This window comes from Nanorana parkeri, unplaced genomic scaffold, assembly GCF_000935625.1.
Source record: "Nanorana parkeri isolate BGI_ZX_2015 unplaced genomic scaffold, ASM93562v1 scaffold2022, whole genome shotgun sequence".
NCBI lineage: Eukaryota > Metazoa > Chordata > Amphibia > Anura > Dicroglossidae > Nanorana > Nanorana parkeri.
Window position 1 is genome coordinate 169,416 of NW_017308290.1, and position 12,502 is coordinate 181,917.

The following is a 12,502-nucleotide window of genomic DNA, read 5'->3' on the forward strand; positions in this document are numbered from 1 at the left end:
CTATCACTCAGCACTGGTGACCTCTTGTCCCCGGGTCAGCGGGCCGCGTGTCGTTGGAGGCGGGTCCTCGTTTGGAGATGATGATGATGTGGTTTTATCTGCTGAGACAAAGGCCGGAGTGTTCAGGATAGGCCCAACAATTAGTCCTCTGCGCGGCTTATCACCCGGGAACATGATCCGCGCTGTATAATGACAGAGGAGGATAATGAGGCCGCGGGGCCCCGTGGCTGGCTGAGGGCCCGGACCTGGTATGAATCCTGCTCCTTCCTCTATGGCTGGACGTACAGATCCTGTCAGCAAATTTCCTTTTTTTGGGTTCCCGGCGGCCGCTCAGCGCCCATAAAAATGGGGGAAATGTCATCAAAAATCTCCAACTTTTTGGGGAAAATGATGAATTCTGACAATTCTCCTTTTTTTTTTTGGACCCTTTTTTAGTATTTTTCCAATTGCAGGAAGAAGACTCCTCCGAGAGTGAAGGATTCTGGGTAGGGGGAAGTAGCTTGTGTCGTACTTTTGGAGTGGAATGGCGGCCGTACACTGAGATGCCTTCACTTCCTGTCCGGGGGAAAAAGGGTGTCCCCCGGGACAGGAAGTGACCACCACTCCCCACTTTATCCTGACAGGAAGTGAAACGTATTCGTCTGGAGTCGGGTGATTCTGCGTATTGTGAACATGAAATCCATAGATGAGGAATGAGCGCTGTGTTAGGAGGGCATGCTGGGATCTGTAGTTGGGCGTCACCACAGCACAAACCATTTGGCTTTAATACGAGGATAGGGATCTTTATTTTTGGTCATGTGACCATATAATACAAGGATAGGGATCTTTATTTTTGGTCATGTGACTATAATACGAGGATAAGGATCTTTATTTTTGGTCATGTGACTATAATACGAGAATAGGGATCTTTATTTTTGGTCGTGACTATAATACGAGAATAGGGATCTTTATTTTTGGTCATGTGACTATATAATACGACGATAGGGATCTTTATTTTGGTCATGTGACTATAATACGAGGATAGGGATCTTTATTTTTGGTCATGTGACTATAATACGAGGATAGGGATCTTTATTTTTGGTCATGTGACCATATAATACGAGGATAGGGATCTTTATTTTTGGTCATGTGACCATATAATACGAGGATAAGGATCTTTTATTTTTGGTCATGTGACCATATAATACGAGGATAAGGATCTTTATTTTTGGTCATGTGACCATATAATACGAGGATAGGGATCTTTATTTTTGGTCATGTGACTATATAATATGAGGATAGGGATCTTTATTTTTGGTCATGTGACTATAATACGAGGATAGGGATCTTTATTTTTGGTCATGTGACTATATAATAATGAGGATAGGGATCTTTATTTTTGGTCATGTGACTATATAATAATGAGGATAGGGATCTTTATTTTTGGTCATGTGACTATATAATACGAGGATAGGCATCTTTATTTTTGGTCATGTGACTATAATATTGAAATCTCATTGGACGCTGCGGGAGATAACTCCCTTTTTATAAGATAGGGATCCTTATCCTGGGGTGAATAGCTTGGTGAATGTGGATTCACCTATAGAGGAGCTTCCTGTGCGTTCCTCATTAATGATGCACCGCGCCTGTTCTCGGGTTCCTGGAGAGGAAGATGGCGCACGCGGCCAACCTCGTCACATGACCCATCTGCCTTAAAGTGAACCTGTCATAGAGTTGGAGGGAGTCTCTATTCCTTGTGATCTCCCGCTCCTCCTCAGTGCAAGTCTATCAGTCTGACCTGACTGACCGGAGTCGCTGCATTGGAGAGACGGCAGATGTGTCTGTGTGACCCGGCAACTGAAATACGGTACAGCAAGCGCGTCAAAACGTGAAAGTCGCCTTTCAAAATGCGCGCTCACTAAAAAAGCGCTCTGCCCTCCGTTGCCCGACTATGAAAGCGACATGGCGGCGTTGGCAGCGGCGGCGATTTTTTTTTCTGGAGCTTTCTTTTGATCCGGCGCCAGCTGCGGTGAAAGTGGACCGCGCCGAGATCCGGCAGCAGACAGGCGGAGACTTAATTGCTGGTCTGCCGTATCCATAGCGGCGCGCTCTCCTCTCCCTGCGCGTCCGTACGGCTCCCCAGAGCTCTGCGACGTCATCCAGAAAACCATTAGAGGGAAGGAACATCCTCCATTAGTGGAAGAGATGAACTGACCGGCTGATGTAGTAGAGCGGCCTTCGCACTGTGTATAGAACAGCGATTTGATTATTGATTATTGGGGATGTTATTGGTTTCTTATAGGAAGAATATATCGGGATTTAGATCTTCACTATGTGGCCGATAAAGTCAACGTGTCTCACCCTCAAGGAACGGCAGGCGGCTCGCATACCAAGCGTCATCTCCGCTCCAAACCCGACATCTTCCCGAGGCGCACGGAGAGGCGACTACGTACAACCTATAGATTCCCGGAGATATGCAAATGAGCCGACCGGCAAAGCCACGCCCACAATAGTTTTGTTTTGCTATCAGACTGCAAATCCGTGAGAGGTGCGCCGTGTCTGTGCCCCGCCCCCTCCCGTGGGAGCCGAGTCATGTGGAGGAGGCGTGGCCACCTACAAAATAGATTTTACCTCCATCGTTTTTATGTAATGGGGAAGAAATTCTCAGCGCGAAGGTTTTGGCAAAAAGTATGTAGAACCAATGTGTTGATTTTTAAGGCATTATAGGCACTTCCTGTTGTGTCTCCGGGACAGGAAGCGAGGGGAAATCTTACCGATGGGGATGCAGAGGGGGAAAGGGTTCTCATGGAGGTTTAGCGTCAGATCCACTTTCATGTCGGTTTATATTGTTTGCCTGAAATGTATCCGCCGGTCACTGATCCCTATGTGTGTCTGTTATGTCTCCATAGAGCAAAGAGTGGAAGATGTGAGGCTCATCCGAGAGCAGCACCCCAACAAAATCCCGGTGAGTGAAACCGCTCCGCACGGAACACAACATTACCAGACAAGCTTCCATCAGACAAATGCACCTTCATATCCGAGCTTCTCTAACACCTGCTGAGCTGAAATATCCGAGTATGACCCCGGACTCTATTGTGAGATCCCCACGCTGGGTTCCCGGGTCTGTACACCCGCTGTGCCCATTATGAGGAGCTCCCCCCATCCCTGTGCTGAGTTCCCGGGTCTGTACCCCCGCTGTGCCCATTATGAGGGGCCCCCACCATCCCTGTGCTGAGTTCCCGGGTCTGTACCCCCGCTGTGCCCATTATGAGGGGCCCCCACCATCCCTGTGCTGAGTTCCCGGGTCTGTACCCCCGCTGTGCCCATTATGAGGGGCCCCCACCATCCCTGTGCTGAGTTCCCGGGTCTGTACCCCCGCTGTGCCCATTATGAGGGGCCCCCACCATCCCTGTGCTGAGTTCCCGGGTCTGTACCCCCGCTGTGCCCATTATGAGGGGCCCCCACCATCCCTGTGCTGAGTTCCCGGGTCTGTACCCCCGCTGTGCCCATTATGAGGGGCCCCCACCATCCCTGTGCTGAGTTCCCGGGTCTGTACCCCCGCTGTGCCCATTATGAGGGGCCCCCACCATCCCTGTGCTGAGTTCCCGGGTCTGTACCCCCGCTGTGCCCATTATGAGGGGCCCCCACCATCCCTGTGCTGAGTTCCCGGGTCTGTACCCCCGCTGTGCCCATTATGAGGGGCCCCCACCATCCCTGTGCTGAGTTCCCGGGTCTGTACCCCCGCTGTGCCCATTATGAGGGGCCCCCACCATCCCTGTGCTGAGTTCCCGGGTCTGTACCCCCGCTGTGCCCATTATGAGGGGCCCCCACCATCCCTGTGCTGAGTTCCCGGGTCTGTACCCCCGCTGTGCCCATTATGAGGGGCCCCCACCATCCCTGTGCTGAGTTCCCGGGTCTGTACCCCCGCTGTGCCCATTATGAGGGGCCCCCACCATCCCTGTGCTGAGTTCCCGGGTCTGTACCCCCGCTGTGCCCATTATGAGGGGCCCCCACCATCCCTGTGCTGAGTTCCCGGGTCTGTACCCCCGCTGTGCCCATTATGAGGGGCCCCCACCATCCCTGTGCTGAGTTCCCGGGTCTGTACCCCCGCTGTGCCCATTATGAGGGGCCCCCACCATCCCTGTGCTGAGTTCCCGGGTCTGTACCCCCGCTGTGCCCATTATGAGGGGCCCCCACCATCCCTGTGCTGAGTTCCCGGGTCTGTACCCCCGCTGTGCCCATTATGAGGGGCCCCCACCATCCCTGTGCTGAGTTCCCGGGTCTGTACCCCCGCTGTGCCCATTATGAGGGGCCCCCACCATCCCTGTGCTGAGTTCCCGGGTCTGTACCCCCGCTGTGCCCATTATGAGGGGCCCCCACCATCCCTGTGCTGAGTTCCCGGGTCTGTACCCCCGCTGTGCCCATTATGAGGGGCCCCCACCATCCCTGTGCTGAGTTCCCGGGTCTGTACCCCCGCTGTGCCCATTATGAGGGGCCCCCACCATCCCTGTGCTGAGTTCCCGGGTCTGTACCCCCGCTGTGCCCATTATGAGGGGCCCCCACCATCCCTGTGCTGAGTTCCCGGGTCTGTACCCCCGCTGTGCCCATTATGAGGGGCCCCCACCATCCCTGTGCTGAGTTCCCGGGTCTGTACCCCCGCTGTGCCCATTATGAGGGGCCCCCACCATCCCTGTGCTGAGTTCCCGGGTCTGTACCCCCGCTGTGCCCATTATGAGGGGCCCCCACCATCCCTGTGCTGAGTTCCCGGGTCTGTACCCCCGCTGTGCCCATTATGAGGGGCCCCCACCATCCCTGTGCTGAGTTCCCGGGTCTGTACCCCCGCTGTGCCCATTATGAGGGGCCCCCACCATCCCTGTGCTGAGTTCCCGGGTCTGTACCCCCGCTGTGCCCATTATGAGGGGCCCCCACCATCCCTGTGCTGAGTTCCCGGGTCTGTACCCCCGCTGTGCCCATTATGAGGGGCCCCCACCATCCCTGTGCTGAGTTCCCGGGTCTGTACCCCCGCTGTGCCCATTATGAGGGGCCCCCACCATCCCTGTGCTGAGTTCCCGGGTCTGTACCCCCGCTGTGCCCATTATGAGGGGCCCCCACCATCCCTGTGCTGAGTTCCCGGGTCTGTACCCCCGCTGTGCCCATTATGAGGGGCCCCCACCATCCCTGTGCTGAGTTCCCGGGTCTGTACCCCCGCTGTGCCCATTATGAGGGGCCCCCACCATCCCTGTGCTGAGTTCCCGGGTCTGTACCCCCGCTGTGCCCATTATGAGGGGCCCCCACCATCCCTGTGTTGAGTTCGATTGGAAGATGTGCAGGTTATATTTGCATAGGTAACAACCACATGTGATGCTGAGCCTCCCTGATTGAAACAACTGAAATCCAATGTATGAAAGGGGCGGAGCCATGGACAGTCAGGCTGGGGAGGAGAGCACTAGATGGCGCTGGATGTCCCCCAGCCAGGAAATGGGGCGGGGCTTTGTCTGACTTGCTGCGGCTTCTAATGCACATTGTGAGAAGCTCCCAGTGTGCAGTGATATCAGAGGAGCCGCTACAACTGTGCAAGACTGGAGGGGAGGACGGAGGTCAGATAGAAGACTGGAGGGGAGGCCGGAGGTCAGATAGAAGACTGAAGGGAAGGACGGAGGTCAGATAGAAGACTGGAGGGAAGGACGGAGGTCAGATAGAAGACTGGAGGGGAGGCCGGAGGTCAGATAGAAGACTGAAGGGAAGGACGGAGGTCAGATAGAAGACTGGAGGGGAGGACGGAGGTCAGATAGAAGACTGAAGGGAAGGACGGAGGTCAGATAGAAGACTGAAGGGAAGGACGGAGGTCAGATAGAAGACTGGAGGGGAGGCCGGAGGTCAGATAGAAGACTGAAGGGGAGGACGGAGGTCAGGTAGAAGACTGGAGGGGATGATTCCCAGTCATGTGACGACTGAAGGGAAGGACGGAGGTCAGATAGAAGACTGAAGGGAAGGACGGAGGTCAGATAGAAGACTGAAGGGAAGGACGGAGGTCAGATAGAAGACTGAAGGGAAGGACGGAGGTCAGATAGAAGACTGAAGGGAAGGACGGAGGTCAGATAGAAGACTGAAGGGAAGGACGGAGGTCAGATAGAAGACTGAAGGGAAGGACGGAGGTCAGATAGAAGACTGAAGGGAAGGACGGAGGTCAGATAGAAGACTGAAGGGAAGGACGGAGGTCAGATAGAAGACTGAAGGGAAGGACGGAGGTCAGATAGAAGACTGAAGGGAAGGACGGAGGTCAGATAGAAGACTGAAGGGAAGGACGGAGGTCAGATAGAAGACTGAAGGGAAGGACGGAGGTCAGATAGAAGACTGAAGGGAAGGACGGAGGTCAGATAGAAGACTGAAGGGAAGGACGGAGGTCAGATAGAAGACTGAAGGGAAGGACGGAGGTCAGATAGAAGACTGAAGGGAAGGACGGAGGTCAGATAGAAGACTGAAGGGAAGGACGGAGGTCAGATAGAAGACTGAAGGGAAGGACGGAGGTCAGATAGAAGACTGAAGGGAAGGACGGAGGTCAGATAGAAGACTGAAGGGAAGGACGGAGGTCAGATAGAAGACTGAAGGGAAGGACGGAGGTCAGATAGAAGACTGAAGGGAAGGACGGAGGTCAGATAGAAGACTGAAGGGAAGGACGGAGGTCAGATAGAAGACTGAAGGGAAGGACGGAGGTCAGATATAAGACTGAAGGGAAGGACGGAGGTCAGATAGAAGACTGAAGGGAAGGACGGAGGTCAGATAGAAGACTGAAGGGAAGGACGGAGGTCAGATAGAAGACTGAAGGGAAGGACGGAGGTCAGATAGAAGACTGAAGGGAAGGACGGAGGTCAGATAGAAGACTGAAGGGAAGGACGGAGGTCAGATAGAAGACTGAAGGGAAGGACGGAGGTCAGATAGAAGACTGAAGGGAAGGACGGAGGTCAGATAGAAGACTGAAGGGAAGGACGGAGGTCAGATAGAAGACTGAAGGGAAGGACGGAGGTCAGATAGAAGACTGAAGGGAAGGACGGAGGTCAGATAGAAGACTGAAGGGAAGGACGGAGGTCAGATAGAAGACTGAAGGGAAGGACGGAGGTCAGATAGAAGACTGAAGGGAAGGACGGAGGTCAGATAGAAGACTGAAGGGAAGGACGGAGGTCAGATAGAAGACTGAAGGGAAGGACGGAGGTCAGATAGAAGACTGAAGGGAAGGACGGAGGTCAGATAGAAGACTGAAGGGAAGGACGGAGGTCAGATAGAAGACTGAAGGGAAGGACGGAGGTCAGATAGAAGACTGAAGGGAAGGACGGAGGTCAGATAGAAGACTGAAGGGAAGGACGGAGGTCAGATAGAAGACTGAAGGGAAGGACGGAGGTCAGATAGAAGACTGAAGGGAAGGACGGAGGTCAGATAGAAGACTGAAGGGAAGGACGGAGGTCAGATAGAAGACTGAAGGGAAGGACGGAGGTCAGATAGAAGACTGAAGGGAAGGACGGAGGTCAGATAGAAGACTGAAGGGAAGGACGGAGGTCAGATAGAAGACTGAAGGGAAGGACGGAGGTCAGATAGAAGACTGAAGGGAAGGACGGAGGTCAGATAGAAGACTGAAGGGAAGGACAGAGGTCAGATAGAAGACTGAAGGGAAGGACGGAGGTCAGATAGAAGACTGAAGGGAAGGACGGAGGTCAGATAGAAGACTGAAGGGAAGGACGGAGGTCAGATAGAAGACTGAAGGGAAGGACGGAGGTCAGATAGAAGACTGAAGGGAAGGACGGAGGTCAGATAGAAGACTGAAGGGAAGGACGGAGGTCAGATAGAAGACTGAAGGGAAGGACGGAGGTCAGATAGAAGACTGAAGGGAAGGACGGAGGTCAGATAGAAGACTGAAGGGAAGGACGGAGGTCAGATAGAAGACTGAAGGGAAGGACGGAGGTCAGATAGAAGACTGAAGGGAAGGACGGAGGTCAGATAGAAGACTGAAGGGAAGGACGGAGGTCAGATAGAAGACTGAAGGGAAGGACGGAGGTCAGATAGAAGACTGAAGGGAAGGACGGAGGTCAGATAGAAGACTGAAGGGAAGGACGGAGGTCAGATAGAAGACTGAAGGGAAGGACGGAGGTCAGATAGAAGACTGAAGGGAAGGACGGAGGTCAGATAGAAGACTGAAGGGAAGGACGGAGGTCAGATAGAAGACTGAAGGGAAGGACGGAGGTCAGATAGAAGACTGAAGGGAAGGACGGAGGTCAGATAGAAGACTGAAGGGAAGGACGGAGGTCAGATAGAAGACTGAAGGGAAGGACGGAGGTCAGATAGAAGACTGAAGGGAAGGACGGAGGTCAGATAGAAGACTGAAGGGAAGGACGGAGGTCAGATAGAAGACTGAAGGGAAGGACGGAGGTCAGATAGAAGACTGAAGGGAAGGACGGAGGTCAGATAGAAGACTGAAGGGAAGGACGGAGGTCAGATAGAAGACTGAAGGGAAGGACGGAGGTCAGATAGAAGACTGAAGGGAAGGACGGAGGTCAGATAGAAGACTGAAGGGAAGGACGGAGGTCAGATAGAAGACTGAAGGGAAGGACGGAGGTCAGATAGAAGACTGAAGGGAAGGACGGAGGTCAGATAGAAGACTGAAGGGAAGGACGGAGGTCAGATAGAAGACTGAAGGGAAGGACGGAGGTCAGATAGAAGACTGAAGGGAAGGACGGAGGTCAGATAGAAGACTGAAGGGAAGGCCGGAGGTCAGATAGAAGACTGAAGGGAAGGACGGAGGTCAGATAGAAGACTGAAGGGAAGGACGGAGGTCAGATAGAAGACTGAAGGGAAGGACGGAGGTCAGATAGAAGACTGAAGGGAAGGACGGAGGTCAGATAGAAGACTGAAGGGAAGGACGGAGGTCAGATAGAAGACTGAAGGGAAGGACGGAGGTCAGATAGAAGACTGAAGGGAAGGACGGAGGTCAGATAGAAGACTGGAGGGGAGGCCGGAGGTCAGATAGAAGACTGAAGGGGAGGACGGAGGTCAGGTAGAAGACTGGAGGGGATGATTCCCAGTCATGTGACTACACAGGATGATCACAGCGACTGGCAAGGAAAGATCTTCGGCTGAAGCGTTCCCCGGGGGGATGGGACATTTGGGGAAGTTCGTCTTTCATCAACAATTCAGAAATTTCCAACATTTTCACATGTCAGGCGTCGGGTGTACGCACAGCATTGTGTTACCCAATTCATTCCTTGTGATAGCAATAAGACGGAAGAGGAACTCCCTTCAGTCTTCTATCTGACCTCCGTCCTCCCCTTCAGTCTTCTATCTGACCTCCGTCCTCCCCTTCAGTCTTCTATCTGACCTCCGTCCTCCCCTTCAGTCTTCTATCTGACCTCCGTCCTCCCCTTCAGTCTTCTATCTGACCTCCGTCCTCCCCTTCAGTCTTCTATCTGACCTCCGTCCTCCCCTTCAGTCTTCTATCTGACCTCCGTCCTCCCCTTCAGTCTTCTATCTGACCTCCGTCCTCCCCTTCAGTCTTCTATCTGACCTCCGTCCTCCCCTTCAGTCTTCTATCTGACCTCCGTCCTCCCCTTCAGTCTTCTATCTGACCTCCGTCCTCCCCTTCAGTCTTCTATCTGACCTCCGTCCTCCCCTTCAGTCTTCTATCTGACCTCCGTCCTCCCCTTCAGTCTTCTATCTGACCTCCGTCCTCCCCTTCAGTCTTCTATCTGACCTCCGTCCTCCCCTTCAGTCTTCTATCTGACCTCCGTCCTCCCCTTCAGTCTTCTATCTGACCTCCGTCCTCCCCTTCAGTCTTCTATCTGACCTCCGTCCTCCCCTTCAGTCTTCTATCTGACCTCCGTCCTCCCCTTCAGTCTTCTATCTGACCTCCGTCCTCCCCTTCAGTCTTCTATCTGACCTCCGTCCTCCCCTTCAGTCTTCTATCTGACCTCCGTCCTCCCCTTCAGTCTTCTATCTGACCTCCGTCCTCCCCTTCAGTCTTCTATCTGACCTCCGTCCTCCCCTTCAGTCTTCTATCTGACCTCCGTCCTCCCCTTCAGTCTTCTATCTGACCTCCGTCCTCCCCTTCAGTCTTCTATCTGACCTCCGTCCTCCCCTTCAGTCTTCTATCTGACCTCCGTCCTCCCCTTCAGTCTTCTATCTGACCTCCGTCCTCCCCTTCAGTCTTCTATCTGACCTCCGTCCTCCCCTTCAGTCTTCTATCTGACCTCCGTCCTCCCCTTCAGTCTTCTATCTGACCTCCGTCCTCCCCTTCAGTCTTCTATCTGACCTCCGTCCTCCCCTTCAGTCTTCTATCTGACCTCCGTCCTCCCCTTCAGTCTTCTATCTGACCTCCGTCCTCCCCTTCAGTCTTCTATCTGACCTCCGTCCTCCCCTTCAGTCTTCTATCTGACCTCCGTCCTCCCCTTCAGTCTTCTATCTGACCTCCGTCCTCCCCTTCAGTCTTCTATCTGACCTCCGTCCTCCCCTTCAGTCTTCTATCTGACCTCCGTCCTCCCCTTCAGTCTTCTATCTGACCTCCGTCCTCCCCTTCAGTCTTCTATCTGACCTCCGTCCTCCCCTTCAGTCTTCTATCTGACCTCCGTCCTCCCCTTCAGTCTTCTATCTGACCTCCGTCCTCCCCTTCAGTCTTCTATCTGACCTCCGTCCTCCCCTTCAGTCTTCTATCTGACCTCCGTCCTCCCCTTCAGTCTTCTATCTGACCTCCGTCCTCCCCTTCAGTCTTCTATCTGACCTCCGTCCTCCCCTTCAGTCTTCTATCTGACCTCCGTCCTCCCCTTCAGTCTTCTATCTGACCTCCGTCCTCCCCTTCAGTCTTCTATCTGACCTCCGTCCTCCCCTTCAGTCTTCTATCTGACCTCCGTCCTCCCCTTCAGTCTTCTATCTGACCTCCGTCCTCCCCTTCAGTCTTCTATCTGACCTCCGTCCTCCCCTTCAGTCTTCTATCTGACCTCCGTCCTCCCCTTCAGTCTTCTATCTGACCTCCGTCCTCCCCTTCAGTCTTCTATCTGACCTCCGTCCTCCCCTTCAGTCTTCTATCTGACCTCCGTCCTCCCCTTCAGTCTTCTATCTGACCTCCGTCCTCCCCTTCAGTCTTCTATCTGACCTCCGTCCTCCCCTTCAGTCTTCTATCTGACCTCCGTCCTCCCCTTCAGTCTTCTATCTGACCTCCGTCCTTCCCTTCAGTCTTGTATCTGACCTCCGTCCTCCCCTCCAGTCTTGCACAGTTGTAGCGGCTCCTCTGATGTCACTGCACACAGGGATCTCCTCACAATGTGCATTAGAAGCTGCAGCCAGTCAGATAGAGGCCGGCCTCATGGAGGACGTGGGATGGAGGCTGTAGATGTGAGCAGCGTGTTGGTGGATATGTAACCTCCTCTCTTCTCTGTCCGCTTTATTTCAGGTCATCATCGAGAGGTACAAGGGGGAAAAGCAGCTCCCAGTTTTGGATAAAACCAAATTCCTCGTTCCTGATCACGTCAATATGAGCGAGCTCATCAAAATCATCCGGTGAGAATGGAGGAGGGGCTTCCTAGAATGAGAGTCTTCACTGTGTGCGGAGTCAGCGGCGTCACAAGGGGGGTGCGGCGGTCATTTTGGTGTCACCCCCTATGAAGAGTCGGGCACTTGGTCACGGACCGAGAGCCCGACAGTGTCAGGAGAGAGGAGGGGCCCCGGCCGCATACCTCATCCCGCCGGGTGAACGTCCCCTCCTCTCTCTGCCGACGTCCATCACCAAGATGGCCACCGACAGGCGTCAAAAAGAACACCGAGCCCGCGACTGGACGCCTCCCGAGTGCCCCCGCGCCGGCTCCCGAGGGTCCCCGCGCCGGCTCCCGAGGGTCCCACGTAGCCTCTAGTATTGGTGCATCCCTACATTTTACGGTTGGGGGTCACCACAACGTGGCAAATGTTACCAAGGGGTCCCGGCCCCGGAAAGGTTGGCCTAAGCCCTGGGCCCGTTGCGGTCAGTCGCAGCGCGTCTATTGGGAGATCTGGGCGATGAAACAAAATGGCTCCTCTGAGTCTTGTGAGAAGACGTCCTGGAATCGCACGGCGGCCATCGCTGACCCTCTTAGTAAAGGGGAATAGAAAGTCCTTCTGGAGAAATTGCTGCTCCGCTCTCCCCCGTCAGTGCTGCTCACATAAGCCGAGCCGCGGGCAATGCTCAGCGCGTTTCGGTAATAGCGAGGGCGCCGTTTGTCAAATTTTTTCCTTTTTTGTCTTCTTTGCACCGCAGGCGACGCCTACAACTGAACGCCAACCAAGCGTTCTTCCTCCTGGTGAACGGTCACAGCATGGTGAGCGTGTGCACGCCGATCTCCGAGGTGTACGAGCGCGAGAAGGACGAAGACGGCTTCCTCTACATGGTCTACGCTTCACAGGAGACGTTCGGCATGAAAGACGCGTGAATCGGCGCCGCGGCTGACATTTTGGTTTTAATTTGATTTTTTTTTTTTTTTTTTACATGTTTTTTTTTTTTTTTTTCTTTATTTTG

General features: G+C 53.9%; 1 protein-coding gene across 1 annotated transcript in view; it reads left to right on the forward strand.

The window, feature by feature from the left end:
• The window catches only part of MAP1LC3B (microtubule associated protein 1 light chain 3 beta), a 15,222-nt gene extending 2,765 nt beyond the window's left edge, over positions 1-12,457 (forward strand). The window contains exons 2-4 of the mRNA XM_018572416.1: positions 2,889-2,944; positions 11,408-11,514; positions 12,245-12,457. Coding sequence (XP_018427918.1) covers positions 2,889-2,944; positions 11,408-11,514; positions 12,245-12,416 — 335 coding nt within the window. The 3' untranslated portion in view covers positions 12,417-12,457. The remainder of the gene's footprint in view (positions 1-2,888; positions 2,945-11,407; positions 11,515-12,244) is intronic.
• Positions 12,458-12,502: the final 45 nt, after the last annotated feature.